General features: G+C 41.9%; 1 protein-coding gene across 2 annotated transcripts; it reads left to right on the forward strand.

Annotated features, from left to right (window-relative positions):
• Positions 1-657: 657 nt before the first annotated feature.
• On the forward strand, positions 658-5,558 carry LOC115361320 (uncharacterized). 2 transcript variants are annotated; one of them, XM_030054735.1, is made up of 7 exons: positions 658-823; positions 2,073-2,131; positions 2,375-2,453; positions 2,520-3,186; positions 3,606-5,114; positions 5,226-5,300; positions 5,495-5,558. In XM_030054735.1, the coding sequence occupies exons 1-5, from the start codon at positions 798-800 to the stop codon at positions 5,097-5,099; spliced, it is 2,325 nt and encodes a 774-aa protein (XP_029910595.1). In that variant the 5' UTR covers positions 658-797; the 3' UTR covers positions 5,100-5,114; positions 5,226-5,300; positions 5,495-5,558. The 2 variants fall into 2 exon arrangements, with proteins under 2 accessions (XP_029910595.1, XP_029910594.1); XM_030054734.1 differs by having other exon boundaries at positions 2,375-3,186.
• Positions 5,559-21,841: the final 16,283 nt, after the last annotated feature.

A 21,841-nucleotide genomic window follows, 5' to 3' on the forward strand; every position in this document is an offset into this window, starting at 1 on the left:
GTGCGAGGGTTTAAGGACAGAAGATGTTGCTCTAAAGTCCTTTGAGGCAAATTTGTACTTTGTGATACTGAGCTATACAAATAAAACTGACTTGACTTGACAGTATGTTGACTTTCTATCATAGAAACTGTCAAACCTGTACTGTAGATACTGTTTACTCTTAGTTAGTGGCTCCTCTGCTCCTCTTTATCTATGGCAGCTCCTTTCTGATTGGATTATTGATCTAATAGGAGAAATCAGCTGAGGATAATTGCCTATATCTGGATTCACTTCATGAAAAGACTGAAGTGTAGTTCAGTTATTTCCAGGGTAGTTTTATACCTGTGTTCTCTGTAAACAGAAACAGAATTATCATTGTTTTTAAATTAACTGTGTCATTTCTATTTGTTAAAAAGACACTAATTTATATTGATCTCATCCTCTTTCTCCTCTGCCTGGACAATCTCATCAAGTGATCATATCTGTGTGAAGTTAAAATGAATTAAAAAGAGTTCAAATGTAAGATTGGTGGCACTGAACCGCTTCCTGGAGCTGGAGAGCCAATCTGAGAACGAGCTAGAAGCAGCAGCAGGCCCTGCCCACCTGAGCCTCCTCCCCAGGCTCATCTGTTTGGCTGCAGCAACAGGTGTGTTTACTTGTGAAATTTAGAAAGCTGATTGTGTCGCTGCAGGAGTGCTTTGCTCAGGCCTGACCGGGCTCCTCCACACACACACACACACACACACACAGCACGGCTCAGCTCCAGCAGCCGGACGGTCTGTTCGCGGAAACTGACGGCTGGTGTGGCTGCCACAACCATGGCTGCTGGACTGCAACTCCCCAGGTAATGAAAGAAAACTTAGTTTGTCTAACTGAACCTGTGAGGGTCACCCACAGAGCCTGCATGGAGTAACATGGTGTTTGCCACTTAAATTAACCTAACATACGTGCCATTTTCATGTCTGCCGTCAGTGCCGTCCCCAGACATTTGTGGACTCTTGCATTTTTGCTATGAGTGGATCATTGTGGATCCAAAAGATGAACAACCTGAAAGATTTTATTTCACCGTCTGAGCAAAAAAAAAAAAAAAAATCACTTAAGTTCTTTGAATTTTTGATTTTTTGTGGAATTTTCTTGGAATCTTTTTTTTGTTGTTGTTGTTTTTCATTGTGGCTAGTTTTATGGCAATTTGTCTTGTAATTTTAAAAATAATTATTAGGATTGTCAATATTTGTATGATAATTTTCATTACTAGTTTGGATCATTTTCTGGTATTTTTTGCAAATTTTCTGCAAATTGTTTTTGTAATTTCTGAATGCTTCTTTGCAAAATTTCTGTTTGATTCCTGGTATTTTTTTTTTTTTTTTTAATTAATTTTCAGGTCATTTTTTTTGCTAATTTACTCTTGGCCATTTTTACTCATCACCCCTATTTTTATTTATTTATTTAAAAAAAAAATGAATTTGCTCAGGTTTCTAAGGGTTAATACTTGTTTAAACCAAAGCAGCTATGCTACTGTCAATCCAGTGTCACTGCCATTTTTAAATACATATTTTTAATACATTTTAGTAACTATAAATATCTTTTTTTTCACCTTTTTCTTCAACCTTATATCTTCGAATTTTCCTATACTGCAGAAGGTGGGGCCCTTGGTGCTTCATGTGCCAAGAGTTGGGGTCAGTTAGTATTATTAAAGGAGTTATAAAAATAAAAAGTAGGCTCTGTTTAATGAGTTGTCAGTTTGTTTTGCTCGTGTGCAGATATCGACTGAAGGAGCTATGAGGACAAACATGTCGGCTGATGCTCATGTTAGTTAAAATCATTGCTAATGTCAGATTTCAGTCAAATTCGACAGTGCTTGTAAAACAGCAGCAAACACACCAGATGTCTGCACAGCTCTCGAGCAGGGGTGACACTTTTTACGGCCCTTCTGATTCGTCATCATAGTAATTTTATTCTGTACCAAATAACCAGGGCAAACAGCTCAATGACCATTCGGGCTCTGTGGCACTTCCTCTGTGTGCGACCAGTGGGCCTGAATTGGCTGTAATAAATGTTAGATATTGATTGCTGACATTTTAATCCTCTCCCAGTATGTTCCTGGTTTGCTTGTTGAGCCTTCAGGCCAGCGACTCCTCTGCTTTTCCACGAGGTAAGTCTGAGTCATGTTTTACTAAGTGGATCATTTATAAGGGTTCGTTTAAATTGGCTGACAAACAGACAATTTTGAGATATATAAATTACTACTGTGGTCAATCTTGATTTGAGTTCTAATCAATTTGCTTTACGGGAAGTGAGTAATGGAGTCATTAGTGTAATTGTTGTGGGTGTATAATTTATCTCTACTTGCTTAATATTTTAAACAACGTGTTGCTTATCTTTACTTGCCTCATAGTCAGCAGCTCTGGGTATACTGAGACGAGGCAGGGCCTAAGCAAGAAGCCACAAGAGGGATATGGCTTTGGGAATCGTCGGCCTCTCCACTACATCCAGACTCTCCGGCAGTCCCACGAAGACACACAGGCCCAGGTCCCTGATCAGCATCAGGCTCGGTCTGATGGTACCACCGACTGGTCCCAGAGTTACACTCAACCCAGTCAGCACAGACAAGAGCTGGCTCCTCATCATTTCCCCCAACGTAGTCCCACTCTCTCAAGCCATCCCTGGCCCAAACCCAGAGGTTTTGCGTTCAATATCAAGGTTCCTCTTGCCAAAACCCCAAACAAAAAACATGTAACAGGTGGAGGCACCAAAGACACAGACTTGGCCAGCGGTTTCCAGTCCACGTACAGGCCGACTAGTGTTCAGATTCACAGCAGTTTTAACAAGCTGCCTAGTTCTGCTGGTTCTTCTCCTAAAGGTTCTGCAAGTGACCTAAATGGAGCACAAAGTACCCATGACACCTCCAAACCACACTTTCAACTGAGCTTCTCTGTTCCTATTCCGCCATCTTCCACATCTAAAAAACCCTCCAGTGGCAAAGGTTTGGTTTTGCCGAAAATCAACATGGACCAAACAGTGCTAGCAGGGTTCAGAGCAGCTACCTGGAGCAAGAACAAAGAGGAAGTGGTCCTGCCCAGAGCGGATTTCCCCCTAGCTCTGGTTTTCATGTGCATGAAGGAGAACAGAGGCCCAAAATTCCCACAGATCACACACCACCAGTTAAATTTATCAGTGAGCAAATCAGTCATGGACTTTCCAAACCAGGTATGACACAGCATCCAGCTCTCTCCCTGATGCCACCACAGTCATATCCTCTGCCACAGTATGAATATACTCCCAGTGGATATTACGGCAGTCAGTTTAAACCTACTGGTAATGATTATGGGAAAGGTCAAAGTGGACAAACAACTTTTTCTGACCCCACAAATGCAATTAACTCTATGTCTCCTACTTTTGCTTCGCTGCAATATGAAAAACTTCCCAGTGGTCATTACAGTGCTGGTCAGCTCAAACCAAGTGGCAGCAGTGATGGCAAAGGTCAAAATGAACAGACTGCCTTCCCTTTTAGTAATCACCCTTATGTTGTTCCTGAGCAGTATAACTATGCCCATGTGCATCACCCCATCAGTCCACTACCTCCCTTGTTTCCTACTCACACATTCCCCTCTTTCTTTCCCTATCAGCACATCGAAGGCCAAAAAGGACAAAGTGTATCGCCTGACCCTCTAATTGTTGGTGACAGCCCGCCACATTATCCGGATGTCCCAAGTGCGTACCATCAAACTCAGATGCAACTCCCCACCCATTACACCGGGAAAGAGCCATTTGACGGAAAACACCCATTTACCAAACTTGTGATTGAAGCTGAACCAGAAATGAATAACTTTCATCACAGCCCTCAACCAGATGGACAGCATACTGAATTTGGCAGATTAGTTCCGTCCACCTACCTAAGCCACCAACTTGAATCTCACTTGTTCGGCTACAGCTCTAATAGTGGAGACCATGAGGACGGCCAATACGAAAATTACCCTCAAAAGCAAGCGGACACTGAGCAAACATGGTATTCTTATCCTATGCCTGAACAGACCAACCTTGCCTCTTACACAGGAACATATGCCAGCTCTGTGCCCACATATTTTGATCAAACCCAACAAGGGAAGACGTCAGAACCAACCTTTAAACCTATGCCCGATTATTTTGGTACTTCTCAATATGGGCAATATCCTAACAGCTATTTGCAAGAAGAGCAGCATGCATCTAATTATGGCCAGACCATTGAAAATCTATATGGATATAATCCTCTTTTTCAGCAAGGACCAAGCAGCTTCAACCCAGCAGAGGGTCTGACTGTCGGGCATAGAGCTCCAGCGAATGCTCCCCAAATCACCAAATATCCTTCATCTGTAGCCCAGTCCTCCACCCAGGAACCTGCATTCGAACTAAATATAGCCGTGCCTATTGACATCAGCTCAAGTAAAAACACTGATACACCCCCTCCTCAGTCCCATTCTCATTTTCTTGCATCCAGCACAGAACTTCACCAGCACAATACATCCAGAAATGGGGATTTCATCCCGATTAGCCACCCGGGCAATGCAACACTGCAAGCGTCACAATATACATTGCCAACAAAACCCTTATCCCCGCAACCTCAACAACAGTCTCAGAGTGTCAGTGAAGTACACCCACCTCACTCTGCCCACAGCTCCTCCAGTAACAGTTATCCTTTCCAGTTTGGCAGCCCCATCAGTCTGAAGCCCTTTGTCTCAGATTACTCAGTGGTTCCACCATCTGGCCAACATTTCCAGCAGGCTGCCGGCACGACAAAGCCACTTCAGTCTCTCCAGCCCAGCTACCAAGACAGCACCTCACACAGTGGTGGTTTTGCACAAGTTACCAGCCCACTCAATCCAGGGACCCAAACCTCCCACTCTCCTGCGTCGATTGGGGGTGGTTATAGTTATGGTGGCGGGTTTGCATTTGGTTCTCTGCAGAGCGGACACATGCCCAGCTCCCATTCCATACCTGTCGGTGGTGAGCACAGTCTAACACACCAGTACACACACCATGGACATGGCACTGTGGACAGTGGAGGCTACAAGCCTAGCTCTGGTCCAAAACAATCCATGGCTCAAGATGTTTTTAACCATGGGTACAAACCGAGTACCTGGTGAACCCTTGGCTGAGAGGTATATATAACCAATTTACCAAGTTACCCCTGCCCTTACACCATTTCTTTTTATATTCAGATGTGATTTTTTTTTGTTTGTTTGTTTCTGAAGTGTTTCCCTTTTTTATAGATGGACCCCTCCTGAGACACATGCTGCAGTCATAAACTGGGATTGAGGAATCAACAAATGGTTCCATGGAATAGAGTAAGTACAGTACAGACCAACTTCTAGGACACTGAATACAGGTGGGGTGCTATGCTGATGAAGCACATTTGGGAAAAAAAAAAAAATTAAACTCTCACTATTGGTGATCTTTGGGACACAACCATTTAATGCCAACATAGGTATCAATTATTTTAAGTTGGATTTCAAATTTAAAACTGTTTTGTTTCTCACAGGTTGTGCAGTGTACGGAGGAGTAATGCAGAAATCTTGTTATCTAATAAAGAGTCCAAGGTCCAACCTGTTTTTGCTTTTACTCTTTGAGCTGCTGCTCTAGTTCTGTCAAGACACTGCCAAGAGTCTCTCCACACTTTGCCTTCCTTTTCAGTGGCTTGTATTTATGTAGATTTGCTTTATACAGCCTAGCAAACAGAGAAATCTCATCAATCATAGTTGAAACGCATCAACTGTGTTCTATTACAATCTTTTTAAAAATTCAACCATATCCAGATGGTAAAATCCTTTTCCCCATAATTTGGTCATTCTCACCATTCCTGCGTCAAGAGTCACTCAGGATGAAACACTGTCACACATGCCATAAACCGCTTGTGAAACCACATGGGATTTACAGTCATGCCACTGTGTGCAGCACAAGCTGGCAGCGTCTCTCAAATAGTGAAGGCGCTCGTTCAAAAGAATCTCTGATCAAAGAAACTCTTGCTGTTGGAGGCCTGTCTCATGAGAGAAATGTGATCACTTCAAAGGCTTCAACTGCACACCAGTTGGATCTGTGCCATTACTTGTTTGTTGAGGTTACCTTGGGCGATGTCAGTTCTATGTACTACCTGTACATAAACCAACAACAGTCTGGTTGTAATGGTTTTTGATGGAGACTGACATGAAACATGCAATCAATCTGGTGTGAGGTGATTCCACACCTGCTTTGGCCCACCTTAGCCTTGTCAGTGCCAAACTGGTGAGCGAGCAGAGTTCACTGACTGGTGAAAGGGTAATCATGTAAGACAAACAGGAATGGATGATTCACTCGATGCCAAAGTCACAGTATTTCCAACTTATTTGGTGCCATAATGAACATTAGTTAAAAGGTGTATTCTCCTTCCTGCTTCATGTTAAAATGGGCTCCTTGCTGGTCCCTAAACTTGCTTGTGATGAGGCTCAGCCCAGTGCTGGTGATGAGAATGAAACTGACGTGGAAATAAGTTCACACCTGAAAGCTAACATTAATATCCATAAGGAGGTCCAGGCCCCGATCAGTCCATAAAGATGAGAGCAGACGAGCTTCAGCAGAATCTTTCAGCAAATTAGTGACACAGACACCTGCGTCAGCATTATGTGGGGAGTTACACTCCAAAATGAAATAACTAGAATAGACTTGAACTTTGGAGTCCCAGAAAATATCTGCAGACCTGTGTTTCAAATACAAACTCACAGAATACATTAATAAACATGATTAATTTTTATTCAGATCTACTCATACTTGCAAATTTGTGGAACATTTGTTGCGCTGGAATTTTTGCAGTGGAACACAAATATGCAAACTCAGATTTCAGATGCTGTCCCTTTGTCTGTCAGAGGAGGAAGATTTTTATTATCACACGCTCAATACATTTTACAGTCAAACCAATACACTGAGTTGTGAAGGCAGATGTGTCACCCCTTCTTGTTTTTAATGTGCATTCTGGAACAGCGAACAGAAACCTGCCCGAGGACCTCAGGACCTCTGAAAAGTAGAACCGGAAATGTAAGTATCTTTTCCCTGTAAAATATACAGGATGGTACTGACTGCTCATAAAATATGCGAGCAAAATGACAACATCAAAACCAGAGTACTGTAAATGACTAAATGATTGAGTGCATTTGTAATGTATGTTTATTTTAACCATTCTGTACAGCCTGCAAGTGTGAATCGGCCCTCATTGCACTTACTGTACAGTATTGTATTTATGGATGTGGCATCACAACCAGCTGATGCAACCTGCAGTAACACAGAATGCAGAAAGGGGAACATAATATCAGAATGGAAATTCATGAAGCTGGTCTCTCCAATCATCCATCTTATCAATACACAAACAGCTTCCTAAGACAAGCCCCAGGTTAGCGGTGCAGCATGAGTTACCATGGCAATGTACCCCACTTAAAAGTGGGCCACTGTTATGAGAGGAAAAGCCAGAGTTAAGCCTAAAATTAGCTCAGTAATCCACTAATCTGGCTTCATGAGACAGGCCCCAGATTCCAACAATCAAGATAAATATGTGCTCATGATGGTAAAACATGTTGCTCCCTGGGAGGAATTTTTTTCTTTGCAAACTCATATATGAACTCATTACTGGAGAGTTTTCCACAGTGGCGTGTACCTAACATGTACATAACTGGAATATACTTTGATCTCTGACCTCATCAAGATTAATGTGTTATCTAATTTAAAATGCACTGGCATAAAATGAAATTAAATATAAAACAACTTCAATAGGATCCCACCAAAGTAGTTTTTTTGTTTGTTTGTTTCTTTGTTTGTTTGTTTTTTTGTTTATGCAGCTGCAAAAAGATAGTAAAGTGCAATCAGTATTAATATTTCCTGCTCATGCCACAGTTTATTCACCAGCCTGCACTGTTATTCAGCAAATTAACATTGCATTTCTGATTTCTGATCATTTACACCTTGAAGAAGCCTTTGGTAGAATTGTCAGATTTTTTTGTTTGTTTGTTTATGCTGCATCCATAACTGAGCATGATTAACCAGAGCTGTAATCTTTGAAATAAAGGGATCATGCCTCTGTTTTGTGTTCATCATACACAAATGAAACAAATACTGGTGACAGCATCAGTGCAGATTATGAAAAATAATACTGTATTATTCAAATATCAGCAGATCTGCGCTCAGCTCGGCTAAGAGTGCCAGCCATATCTCATTTAATATGACCAGAGACAGATGATGAAAGCTAAACTAGAGACAAAAAAAACCCTTGAACTCAGATTTTCCTTCAAATTTCCTCTTACTAAGCATCATACTCGGTAAATGATGATTTTTTTCCCCCGTATTGTACAATAATGACACATAGATATTCTACATCTGTTGGTTTCAACACTCCATTGAAGCAACATGGCTCTGATGCTGAGTGCAGTATTCAAAATCAAGATGATGTTGTTTTATCGCTGCAGCGTTACATCCTGCAGAAAATATCTACATGTCTTGTGCACCATTTTATAGACATTTCCTTGAAATTCAGCAGCTCAGATTTGGTATTTTGGGAAACTTTGCGATCTCCTCCTGAATTTAAAATAAAGTTCTGTGGGTTTGAACGAAGCTCGGCCTTGCAGACAAATCAATGCACTGACCCACTGACCATCAGCAGCTGCTTTCTTAGAAAACAGATTCACTTTATAACAACACTGGAGGTAATTAAGCCTTTTTTTTCTACGTGACATTGTTTTCACACTCAGTCATTATTTCAGAATGAAATTGCTTCGACTGTGATTAAAATATGCACTCTCATGGGGTTTAAGGTTATTTTATGTGATAGGCCCATACTATACTATACAACAACAGCTGCGCTCAATTATGTCCGGTGTTCCTCTTCCTCCTGTGTGTCGGGTTTTGGGGTTTTTGATCAGATGTGGGTTCTTTCTCTCTCTCTCCACAGCAGCTCCACTCTAGCTGCATTAACCACGGTTGGTCGGTACTTTTTTTTTTTTTTTTTTTTTTTAAGTCAAAACTGACCTGTTGCCGCTCTCATTAGGTTGAGCCTTCCTGAAAAAGTCCAGGCTGCACTACAGCTGGTGGAAAGCCATATTTTAGAAGCTAAAGTATTTTCTGCTCCACTAGTCATATGAAACAACATCAGTGGTAGTTAGTGGATTATTTAAATTTAAGTTTAAAGAGCCATACCAGTGACTCTGCATGTTTTCAAGCAAGCTGTCATATTTTATTATCCAAATGTTATTTCTCCTTCCTTTTGTTCAGACATTGGTTTCCATTCACTCCACTATGATATGAAAAAGAACTTCACATTTTAAGGGAGTCGCATTCGTTTTCCTAATAGCATCATTATTTGAAATTTGGCAGAGTGAAGGGGTCTCTCTGCTGGAAAATAGTTCCCGGGGCAACATTTGCTCCACACACCCAGTTATCACCTCTGTGGCTTATGAGCGTCGATGACTTTGTTAGCCACAGAAGCAGAACATCATAAGGCAAACAATCAAATCTGAAAATAGGGGGATTTTTATTACATGTTGTGAAATCTTAAGTGGCTCCGCATGATTTGGAAAATGGTTTGTTGCAGTGTAAAGTGTGTGTCAGGCTCTGCTTGAGGGAGCTCTGGGAGTCTTTGCAGAATGAGGAATCTGCTGAAGCAATAATCCCCCTGCACACTGAGTCATGACAATCACAGTGTAGAAATACTGTCGGCACATCGTAGCTAGCCAGCATGATTAAGCATGATTACAGTAGCAGGAGGATGTTGGGTTGGCAGAGGGTGCGAGCCAAACGGACAGCTTATAACAAGTGAATGTGATCGGACAGCCAGTCAGCTGGGCCGATCAGCTGATTACCAATGAGCCGCTGATGCTGTCAGTTGGCAACACCGAACATGACGCTTCACTAAATGGGCCAAACATCCAAAATCACAAGTTTGGTCCTTTAAAAGCAAAATGCTGCTTATTCTTGGTCATTCTGGGTGTTTGGTTGTGCCTTACCTAAAGTAGGGGGCTTAGTCAAATCTGCTGTGCAAAGACACTGCCATGTTTACACTCTTATTCTTCAAGTGTTTTTGTCACTCGTTCACAAGACAGTGTCTCACCTGTCAAACCTGTTGACATCCCTGTCAGTCCCTCGGTGTTGCAACATCACATCACATTACTTTTGCTTTCTTTGTGAAACTAGGAGGGATTTCAGTCACTTTTGGATATCCTCGGTCATAAAGCACATATCGGTCTTCAGACACATTTCCTGCTGTTGTTGTCGTACATGTTCCTACCCAACATGTGCACCACCGTCTTGCTGCTTTGGTCTCTCCAGTTCAGGTGTAATGTCTAACAAAAGATCAGTGAGCCTTTCAAAATTTAAAATTGCCCATTACTGTATACTTTATTTATTCATTCATTTATTGGATTATCCATGTTAGCTAGTATCTTTGATTTTTCAGATTCAGATTCAGAAAATTTTATTTATCCCATATGTGCAATCCACTTGACAGCTCCCAGTCCAATAAATAAAAGCACAACAAATACAACAATTATTCATTAGACATACAACTCTTTACACTAAACTCTCAATTGTCAGTAAATCAGTTGAACTAATGGTTTCCCAGCAGCGATACCTTGTACATGTGCAAATATGCGAAAATAAGTATTCGCATATTTGCTTTATCACTGGGTCACAAACACAGGCAAATCAAGAACGTGTGCACCACTTCCTTTTCAGGAAGTGGTTTTCTTTTTCAGTCTCAAATCTTAAGGTCTTGATGGCCAAACTTGTGTCTCTGTCCAGCTGAAGGGACCAAACAGAGGAGATGAAGCCTCAGGTAGCTGTTTGAGCTGCAGGCTGTGCCAGAGACTGCAGGCAGGCCTCTGAGCCTCCCAAAGCAGCTCTGGCCTGCCTCGGGTGCGGAGACCTCGCTTCTCTGCAGTCCTGGAGAGGAGGAAAGACGGACGTGTGGAAAATGGAAAGAACATGAGAGGGACAAAATGAAGCTCCATTAAGACCCTGAGGAGATGAAACTGAAGAAATGTGGATTCAATCTGTTACTTACAGTCCCTCTGTTCTTCGCATGCTGCCCACATCACTGATGTATGTTCCTCTGCACGTGGATGCCCTGGGAAGGCAAAGCAGAGAGGAGACGTGGCCAAACGGAGGGAACACAGAGAAACAAGTCGGATGCCTTCAGCCCTTTGGAGTAAATAAGCTCCAATCTATTTAAAGCTGAAATCTGGGACTTACCCAATTTCCCCACTTTGTCTCCCCATCTGGCAGCGAGGAGCGCTTGACATGACGTGAGGAATAATCAGAGAGGGCGTCGCACTCAGAGTCACTCGAGTGCTGTCACCTCACCAGAAAACCAAACCGCTAAAACTCCTCTTCCTCTCCATGTCGCTGACCACTGACAGTAATGGAGGATGAAGCTGTGTTTTCAGCTTAGCAGCAATATTCACTCAATTACATTCATTACATTACATTCAATCTTATGTTGTATGTTGTCTTGTACATGTATATAGATGGACAGATAGATAGATAGATAGATAGATAGATAGATAGATAAAGACTATTATTTTATGATAAATAGTATTCAGGACTTTAAGTTGTCAGCTCTGGCTCTCTTTGTGGAGACACATCTTTCTGAATAAAATAAAATATTCTTAAAAAAATGTGATGTCAGTGGATTTTGAGCACCTTGCTGCATAAATTTGCATACTCATGTAGAAAAACAGAACAGCTATAACCCATAAATACTGTAATATACAGAGTTATCAACCCCCCCCACTGTGTTATGTTAAGACACATAGAAACACATAGAAACACAAATAGAAATGTTCACTAATGAATGCATTACTTATCATAATTAATGCCCTCATTAGCATCACTGGTTAATGTCATATGATGATTATGGTAGGCCTATAGGCAGCTCAAGTGTGTTTTGTGATTTTCGCTCTGGCTCAACACACACACACACACACACACACACACACACACACACACACACACACACACACAGCATGAAAAGGAGAGACAGGAGGGCAGCATTCTTCATGCAAATATATAGCAATGCATGACTTCTCTGGCAGGAGTCGCTCCGGGGCTGAGATCGGCTGGTGGATCCCCTCCCCCGCCTTCAGGACAGATGTGGAAAGCAACATCAGCACACACAGCGGCCAGCACCGCCACACACAGCTGGAGGAGACGGAGCGTGCCTGAGGCCGAGCGCCGAGATGAGAGAGGCCGCCGCCCGGGACGAGCACTGAGGCAACGGCTCTGTCAGGGTTGCAGCGAGGAGGCGGCTGTGATGTGTGTGAGAGCCGCGCCGTGCCTCACATCCATGGGTTTGAAGTGCTCCGTTCAAAGTGATCTAGAGCAACATGAAGCCGGGGAATATGTAGAGCATTTCACACATCACAGCACATACATGTCTTTTTTTTCTGACCTCAGAACCACTCAGATCTACACTTGTTGAGGCCGGTAGAATAGAAATGAGCAGCTCCAACCCTCAGAAACATCACTGGAACTCAGCTGGAAATGATTGCACATTGTGAGAGATGAATTGTTGGAGTTACAAGGGGTTGGATAGAGCCAGTTTTAGAAAATCAAACATATATACAGTACAGGCCAAAAGTTTGGACACACCTTCTCATTCAATGCATTTTCTTTATTTTCATGACTATTTACATTGTAGATTCTCACTGAAGGAATCAAAACTATGAATGAACACATGTGGAGTTATGTACTTAACAAAAAAAGGTGAAATAACTGAAAACATGTTTTATATTCTAGTTTCTTCAAAATAGCCACCCTTTGCTCTGATTACTGCTTTGCACACTCTTGGCATTCTCTCCATGAGCTTCAAGAGGTAGTCACCTGAAATGGTTTTCACTTCACAGGTGTGCCTTATCAGGGTTAATTAGTGGAATTTCTTGCTTTATCAGTGGGGTTGGGACCATCAGTTGTGTTGTGCAGAAGTCAGGTTACTACACAGCCGACAGCCCTATTGGACAACTGTTAAAATTCATATTATGGCAAGAACCAATCAGCTAACTAAAGAAAAACGAGTGGCCATCATTACTTTAAGAAATGAAGGTCAGTCAGTCCAGAAAATTGGAAAAACTTTAAATGTGTCCCCAAGTGGAGTCGCAAAAACCATCAAGCGCTACAACGAAACTGGCACACATGAGGACCGACCCAGGAAAGGAAGACCAAGAGTCACCTCTGCTTCTGAGGACAAGTTCATCCGAGTCACCAGCCTCAGAAATCGCAAGTTAACAGCAGCTCAGATCAGAGACCAGATAAATACCACACAGAGTTGTAGCAGCAGACCCATCTCTAGAACAACTGTTAAGAGGAGACTGTGCCAATCAGGCCTTCATGGTCAAATAGCTGCTAGGAAACCACTGCTAAGGAGAGGCAACAAGCAGAAGAGATTTGTTTGGGCCAAGAAACACAAGGAATGGACATTAGACCAGTGGAAATCTGTGCTTTGGTCTGATGAGTCCAAATTTGAGATCTTTGGTTCCAACCGCCATGTCTTTGTGAGACGCAGAAAAGGTGAACGGATGGCTTCCACATGTCTGGTTCCCACTTTGAAGCATGGAGGAGGAGGTGTGATGGTGTGGGGGAGTTTTGCTGGTGACACTGTTGGGGATTTATTCAAAATTGAAGGCACACTGAACCAGCATGGCTACCACAGCATCCTCCAGCGACATGCCATCCCATCCGGTTTGCGTTTAGTTGGACGATCATTTATTTTTCAACAGGACAATGACCCCAAACACACCTCCAGGCTGTGTAAGGGCTATTTGACCAAGAAGGAGAGTGATGGAGTGCTGCGGCAGATGACCTGGCCTCCACAGTCACCGGACCTGAACCCAATCGAGATGGTTTGGGGTGAGCTGGACCGCAGAATGAAGGCAAAGGGGCCAACAAGTGCTAAACACCTCTGGGAACTCCTTCAAGACTGTTGGAAAACCATTTCAGGTGACTACCTCTTGAAGCTCATCAAGAGAATGCCAAGAGTGTGCAAAGCAGTAATCAGAGCAAAGGGTGGCTATTTTGAAGAAACTAGAATATAAAACATGTTTTCAGTTATTTCACCTTTTTTTGTTAAGTACATAACTCCACATGTGTTCATTCATAGTTTTGATTCCTTCAGTGAGAATCTACAATGTAAATAGTCATGAAAATAAAGAAAACGCATTGAATGAGAATACACACTTCTGGATCGCAGTCATGGCCACTGTGGACATGCTATCACCACTCCACGGCGAATCATGATGTTCTTCTGTTGCTGTCTCAGGAGATCGGTATAGTCGGTCCAAGTGACAGCGTGACCCTTTTCCAGGTGGTGCACCCGCAGCACTGCCTCTGCAAGTGGCCGTCACTTTGCCTGCTGACATCACATCCTGCTCTCCTGTAGCCTGGGTGTGTTCCCTGCTTCGATTGTTCTTTTGTCTCTGGTTGGACACGATCCGGATCCGGGTCTCATCCACAGTCACAAACTGCCAGAGAAAACTCTTGGGAATCCACCTCCAAAATGGCAATATTATCCCTTGGCATTTTAAAATCTGTTTCCGATTCAAGAGGCTTCCTGACCCAATGAGCTGACATCTTGGACATTTGGGGTCCATCGCAGATGACTGTTCCTAGGAGATACCTGGCTCAGTGGCGGTGTCACCGTTGGTTACTTGTTGATCTGCCAATCTTATTCTTGCCAGTGGTCCCGTAACCCTAACCCTCCTGGATGGGGTCGCTCCCCCTGCCATGTTGAAAGTCTTCAGCCCACCTCTGCACCACGCTGTATGGAGCGTCCTTCAACAGGTGCACAGACACATGGAGGCCACACCGGGGGCCGCGGCAGCAGATGACTGCACATTGGCTGATGTTTTCCATTCTCTCAGGAACCGCTGACTTTCAAGGTTTAATTATTCAGAACAGAAAAACAACTTAAGTTAATAACTTTTTGCATAATCATTCAACAAGTTGAACTGCACATGAATCTGGAGAACACTGCATAGCCCATCTCCTTCTAATTTAGGCCACAAACTTATCAGTCACCCCCTATTTTACTTTGCTGAGCAATTACAAAACTGAAACCTTTTGAAGTAGATATTAATATATAAAGTTATTTAATAACCACACTTTAGTAACTTCCCTGGTGTTTCTCAAAATCCTGAATTGAGAATTAAATGCAATTTATAGCCACTGCTGTCTGGAATGTTATCTAATTTACTCTGAAATTAGGTTGAAAAATGTCTAATATATGGACTAATAAAAACAGATTTTCTTGTAGGTGTGTGAGGGAGAGAGAGAGAGAGAGAGAGAGAGAGAGAGAGAGAGAGAGTGCTCACTCACTCACTCATAAGTGGGTGTAAGTGAGATGTTGAGTTTGATGGATGCCTAAATGTCTCATGTGAACACCACCTACAAAGAGCCCCATTTTTACTGTGGCTGAGCAGCAGCTCATCATTAAAAGCTACGAGGAGCAGAAACATAACAACGAGGTAATGCAACTCCAAATCTTCTAAAATGAGAGATCATGGCAGAAATTTGCAGATAAATGTGTGAAGAAACTGCTACAACCGCATCTCTTGTCCATATTGTATTACTATATTTAACAATTCATAACAGCAGGATCTGATTTTCCATCCCTGTAATGAGCGACCAGCCTGTAGGATCTGATGATTTTTTTTTTTTTTCCCCTCAGAGCCAGTGGCACAGTTCCAACAGGGATGAGGGAAGAAGTCAAAATTAAATATAATAATGCATCTTACATCTACACACCTTGGCCCTGTGTGTCTATATTGGGCAGTGGTGTTCCTGGCGACCTGGAGGTATGAAAGTGCGCCAAGTGATGCAATTTTCCACCCAATCAATCGTCGTTATGGCAAAAAGGAAGAAAATAAGGCCTGGATTGAAAATAACTGGAATTATCCTTTTACAGATGGTAAGGGCCGTTAGCAGGGCAGCAGAGTTAAGAGGCGGGCGGAACCACTTTGCTTTCCTGGATGAGATATTATGTCAGAGATACAATAAAGGCTCGTGCGGTTTCCAGGCTACTTGCTCTGGCTATGAAAGTGACTTTCTATCAAATAGCAACTAGCTCACATTAGTTTACCGTACTGATTAATAATGAATTGCATTTACTCTTGCATATTGAGTGCAGTGAACATCCATAATAGGATTCCCAAGAGAGATTGATGCAATAGATTGCACCCACGCTCTCATACATGAGGTGGGTTTCTTGTGCAGCCTGGTGCAGCTGTACAGTACTGGTTCAACCACAGCTACTGTGTCTGTGCTGTGCCTATTTACTTATGCAGCCCTACCGTCTGCAGCCTTTGCAGTGCTCTCTGGCCATGACCCCGGTGCTGACCCACCTCTCACTGTTATGATGGTTTTGCATCGCTCCTGTATTCATTTTAACATTTGCTGTCCTTGAGAGAAGGGAATGAATGTTAGCAATCCATTTCTCTCCCACACTCCTTCCTTTTGCAGTCTAACAAACACACTGAGATTACCAGCAATACATGTTTTCATGACCCTGCAATTATTAATAATGCACTGCTTTTATTGTTTGTATATTGTAGTTGTGTGCTTATATCCTGAATCATATTACTTCTGCTGCCGCCACTGCCTCATTTCCCCCTCAGGTGTTTAAGATGAGATATTTCTTTTTTTTTTCTTTCATCTGTTGCTCTGTATCTGTGCATGTTGCACGTCATGGTCAATGTTACAAACCGTACTCCTTTCATGTGAGTGCTGATAACCGGATTAGAGCACACAAGCTGACATCCACATACAGGGTTAGGGTTAGTTGGCCAGTTGGCCAGGACTGTTGTAAAAAACATTTTTGTAAAAAATACCGACTGCACTGAACTGGTTTTGTTACAATAATAACATGCAATAACACCAAAAGTTGTAATGTGTTACCCTCTATTGACTCTAAACCTTCCTTCCACTGCATGCTCCACCATGAGACATGGCAAAATGATTTTTAAAAATATTTTTCACTCTTGCAACAAAAACTTTGTTTTAAATTATATTGGGCGGGGGAAATGGGCGTAATGGATGGATGCACAATTTGAGTTACCTTTGCAGTACGCTAATAACTAATTAGCCTCTTCAACTCTCTTGGTCCCATCACTCAGTTCATCATTTTATTCAGACTCATAGAACTTTATGCTAAATTCCAGTGGAGATCCCAGTTCTGCCAGTTCCAGTTTGCTCAGAGAAAGAAGAGTACTTGATTTCAAGGACCACACACGTCCTTGTGTGCAATTTTATGGAACAGGCTTTGGGCCAACAAACAAATAAATAATTAAATAATAAATAAATAAATAAAATTTAGAAAAAACGAATAATATCATTTGTGCAGGCATCTTCAACTCATGATATTTATTTATTTATTTATTCTTTATTTCATTCATTTATAAAAGAAAAGAACAATTTAATATAAATACAAACGTTCCCAGATCTTGAATGAAAGGGAGCAGAAAGAAGAATAATCTTATTTAATCTGCCCCTTTATCCCAAGAAATAAATGTGTTGCATTTTCTGTATCGTTTGCTTTATTGCTTCAGTTATCAGTGCCCATCAAGGGACTGGTACACGTGTACAGTACATCAGACAACTGTGTTCTCCCCTTACAAATAAACTAATAAACTATAAACTCTAAAACTAACCTTATACACATTGGACATGTTTATACACACAGATCTATTTCTGTGATTTACTTTCTTGATGTATAGGTATTTATGGAAATTTCTTTCTTTGATGTTAACTACGTTCTCTTGTTTTGGTTCATTTTGTTTTATATTGTTTTGGTGGTTGGGAGCTGGGTTGGGTCCGATGGCCCATCATGTACTTGGCCCAGTCTCTTCCTCTACTGTTGTTCTTGTCGTCTAGAATCTCCAGCTCTGTTTTCCCTTATGTTTGAAACTTTGTGGGTTTTTTCTGGTAAATAAATCATTCTTTCCAGGCATGATCTGAGTGGTGGTCCTTTCTTAGTCTCAGGCAGAGCCAATTTCATTTATAAGTCTGTGACACTCACATTAATTCAATCAGGAGAGACTTATTAGAGGAATGAAAGAGAATGAGGGATTTGAGTCGCCCTGACGCCGGTGCTAATGAGGAGTGGAGAGCTGATGTCTTCATGAGAGGAAACTCCTGATCAGAGGATTTGATTGGAGAGCGATCCAGCATCCACAGAGGAGACTGAGGGGTCACCAGATGATTTTGGAGTGCTTTGAAATATAAAGCTGTGACCCTCCCTAAATGATGGGGGGGGGATGATTGACCCTCCCCTATCAAATGTTACACTATTTTCATGAAAGAATATTAAGTGTGTAATCAATAAAAACATTTTGTTCAATTTGGTCTCTTAATCTCTTAATCTCAATAAACTCAACTTTTGTGTATTGATGCCTTATTATATCTCAATCATGCAGACGCTATTTGATGTGCAGATTGCAGATATATCCCCGGGCACGGCTGATGTTCTGCAGATCAGTGGGTTCGGGTCATAAGAATTAACAGTCTGATTAATAGCAGATGGGTTGTGTGTGGCTGTAAAAAAAAAAAAAAAAAAGATCCTCCCACAGCAGAAATGATAAGAGAGAAGCTGTGCGTAACCTCATTGATTATTTAAATCTCCAGACACACCAGAAACGGTCAGGATCTAATGTTAATTATCATCTGTGTTCCTCTACACATCCACAAGGTCACTCGCACAGTCCAGCTCCATGCTGATAAACTGTTTGAAGTAAAGCAGTTGGCATACTGATAAATCCTGAGCTCCACCACAGCTGTCTAAAAAAAATATTTCAAAGGTTAAACGTTGGTAAACCCTGGTAAGTTTCCTCTGTCCTGTCAAGATTATAAATCAAGTGTTTAGTTTTACTACTTGAATGTCCCACGCAGCACAGCACACATCCCAGGCAGCAAAATGTGACTGAAACAATGCTGAAATGTGGTCAGGCAGAAATACTGAATCCATGTTGAAGCCCGACATTGAAATTATACAGAAAGTGGCCCCTCGGTTTGACGTTGAATCAATGTTGGATTTTCAACCACGACTGACACTGAATCAGTGTTGTTTCAACCATCATCTGAATGGGAATCTACATTAAAATTTTAGTTGATTATACATTGAAACAAAGTTACTGAATCAAAATGGATTCAACCATCATCTGACAGGTAATCTATGTGTACATTTTAGCTGATCAAAATGTAAATGGACTGCATTTCTATAGTGCTTTTCTAGTCTACTGACCACTCAGAGCACTTTACAACGTTTGCCTCATATTCACACACTGATGTCAGAGGCTGCCATGCAAGGAGCCTAGCTGTCCATCAGGAGTGGTGACAGGTTCAGTGTCTTGCTCAAGGACACTTTGACACACTCTGGAGGAGCCGGGATTGAACCGGGAACCTTCCAGTTACCAGATGACTGCTCTGCCTCCTGAGCCACGCCTCACCCTGAGCCTCCCACCTCACCCAGAGCCCCCCGCTGGCCGACGCCCCCCCAAGACTATTTACAATATAGACTCAACATTGATTCAATGTTGGCCATTCAATCATTAAATTCAACCATAACACAATATTGATTCAACAATATCTTTTCAACCTGTCAGTGCTTTTCAGTGGTTGATCCACCATTGATCTTTAACCCTAACCAAAAGTCAACCAAAAATCAACATTTTTGACCATTTTGTTGATTTAACAACTTTTGCTATCTGGGATGGCAACATTCACCTGGGAAGCTTACACTGCTCAACATCGTTTTAAAAAAACAACATAACAGGGACAGGTAGAGGAAAAATTTTTTTTTTCTTAAATATTTCCAGATTTGATTAATCTAGGCCTAAAAGTAATGGAGGACAAGCAGGTGTGATGACAGGTAGGTTTCTGACTCGGTCTGAATGTGACGATTATGAGGAAGATACCAAAATCAGCAGAATCACCTCGTCAGGTTAACTGGCAGCATCTCCAGTTTACTCCTCCCCCCAAAGAACAACAACAATAATAATAATTTAAAAAAAAAACCTCACCATTGTCACTATAGTTTCTAGATGTTTATAATCTCATATTTTAGTTTCAGCTTCTATTTATATGATGAAATGAAAGTTTGAGATGATCTTTCTATCGTCTACTCTGTCTTGTGTGTGCCCTTCCCTCACACAGACTTCACCCTGGCAACAGATTCAGTCTGATCAAGGAAGCAAAACATGCAAACCGTTTGCCGACCCTGGGAGGCCAGTTGTGTTTTACAGCAAACAGAGGGTCAAACAAGCTGACTGGATGCTGTGTTGTGTTGTTTAGCCAAAGTAAATTATATATTCCATTTATTTTGCTTTTCAGTCACTGGTCAGTGACCATGACTGCAGGCCAGGCCGAGCAGCAAGGCCACTGGGAGCTCTTCCTGCACCAAGGTTGTTTTTCTCACAAACAACTCATACATTTTTATCTGTGCTCCTTGCCAATACTGTTAGTTTCTGTGCACCAAACAAACTTAAAGGGCCAGTCATGGCTTAATTTATCAAAATATCTGTTTATGAAAAATTATTATTACTGCCAGCATTGTGGAAATTTGTCTAATACCATTTGACAAAATCTCCCTCGAGGTGTGAAAGGAATCCAACAGATTTAGACTGACAGTATATCACATATCCAAGGTTTTAATGAATGCCATGATTGGTTGACATCCCACATGGTTAATGAGGTGTCCCATAGTCTCTCAGACAATAATCTGCCAGATAAACCTCCAAACCTCCATCGCTGCTTGCTGCTAAGGTTCCAACACTGGACATTTTTCCCAAGATAGAAATATCTGGACTGCAGTGAATGGCACACAGAAGTTTAGGTTAGAAATCAATAGCAATCCTGTCTGAAATAAAAACCTCTGCACTGGATCTTTAAAATGTGGTTAATGCAAAACGTGTGCAACAGCAGGCCATGTCTCAACATTTCGTTTAACATCAAATATCCTGAAAGCTGAACACAGATTCTAGTCCTCAATTTCTGTTCTGCCGCACTTCCCAGCAGAAATAAGGGCTGAGTGGGAGCTCTCGGCTTCCCCTCCTCTTGCATAACACTCAAACCAGCAAGGTGTCCCCTGTGAAAACAAATTAGCTAAAGGTCAATTGAAAGCCACTCCCACTGACTGAAATAGTCTCGTTGCCATGGTAGCCAACATCCATCTCCAGATGGTTATCAACAGGTTCAATGGCAGAAAAGTAGACTGAATTTTGTGTAGGAATGGATGATGACTGACACGAGGGCGGAGGTAACAGGAATGACTCACGCCGGCCGGCCGGATGAGCAGGCGGGAGTGAATGAAGGGCAAATCTGAAGCGGCTTCATCTCTGAATTTTCTCGTCTCTGTTTAACAGTTTCAGCACAAACCCTCGGGTCACATGCTTCATTTATTGTCAATCACAACCTCTTTGGGCTCTTCTGCTCACTGAAAGGATAAATGCTTATTTTCTGCTCTGAACGGTAAACGAACAATCAAACGAACTATCAAATCAGTTTATTGTTGAGTGACTGGCGGTTTACTCGACTTTGACTCCACATAGATTTATTACTTTTGCTGTTTTTCAGCTCACATTGTCATCATTTTTTTCTGTTTTCATTATTTGTTTTGCCACTTCTGCAACAAGCGCTGGCTATTCTGTCTGAGGAGACTTTCTGTGGTGGTCATGGATGATCCCCTCTCCATTCCCACTGTGGAGTTTCCTTGAGTCAGTGTTGCTTTGTAATTCCTGTTGGATTAATTTGGTTTTATTTGTCTTTTACTTTGTTTGGTTGATAGCGCTTTTACTGTTGAGTGCCTGTTTTCATTTTGTATATTTTTTCCTTCTGT

Source organism: Myripristis murdjan, chromosome 6, assembly GCF_902150065.1.
Source record: "Myripristis murdjan chromosome 6, fMyrMur1.1, whole genome shotgun sequence".
NCBI classification, from domain to species: domain Eukaryota; kingdom Metazoa; phylum Chordata; class Actinopteri; order Holocentriformes; family Holocentridae; genus Myripristis; species Myripristis murdjan.

What these genes read in the sequence shown, in the direction of transcription:
- LOC115361320 (XM_030054734.1), top strand. Translation starts at nt 798, where the DNA reads ATGGCTGCTGGACTGCAACTCCCCAG. An exon ending in CTCCTCTGCTTTTCCACGAG is followed by an intron (nt 2,132 to 2,374) that starts GTAAGTCTGAGT and finishes CTTGCCTCATAG; the next exon opens with TCAGCAGCTCTGGGTATACT. An exon ending in TCATGGACTTTCCAAACCAG is followed by an intron (nt 3,187 to 3,605) that starts GTATGACACAGC and finishes TTTCCCTATCAG; the next exon opens with CACATCGAAGGCCAAAAAGG.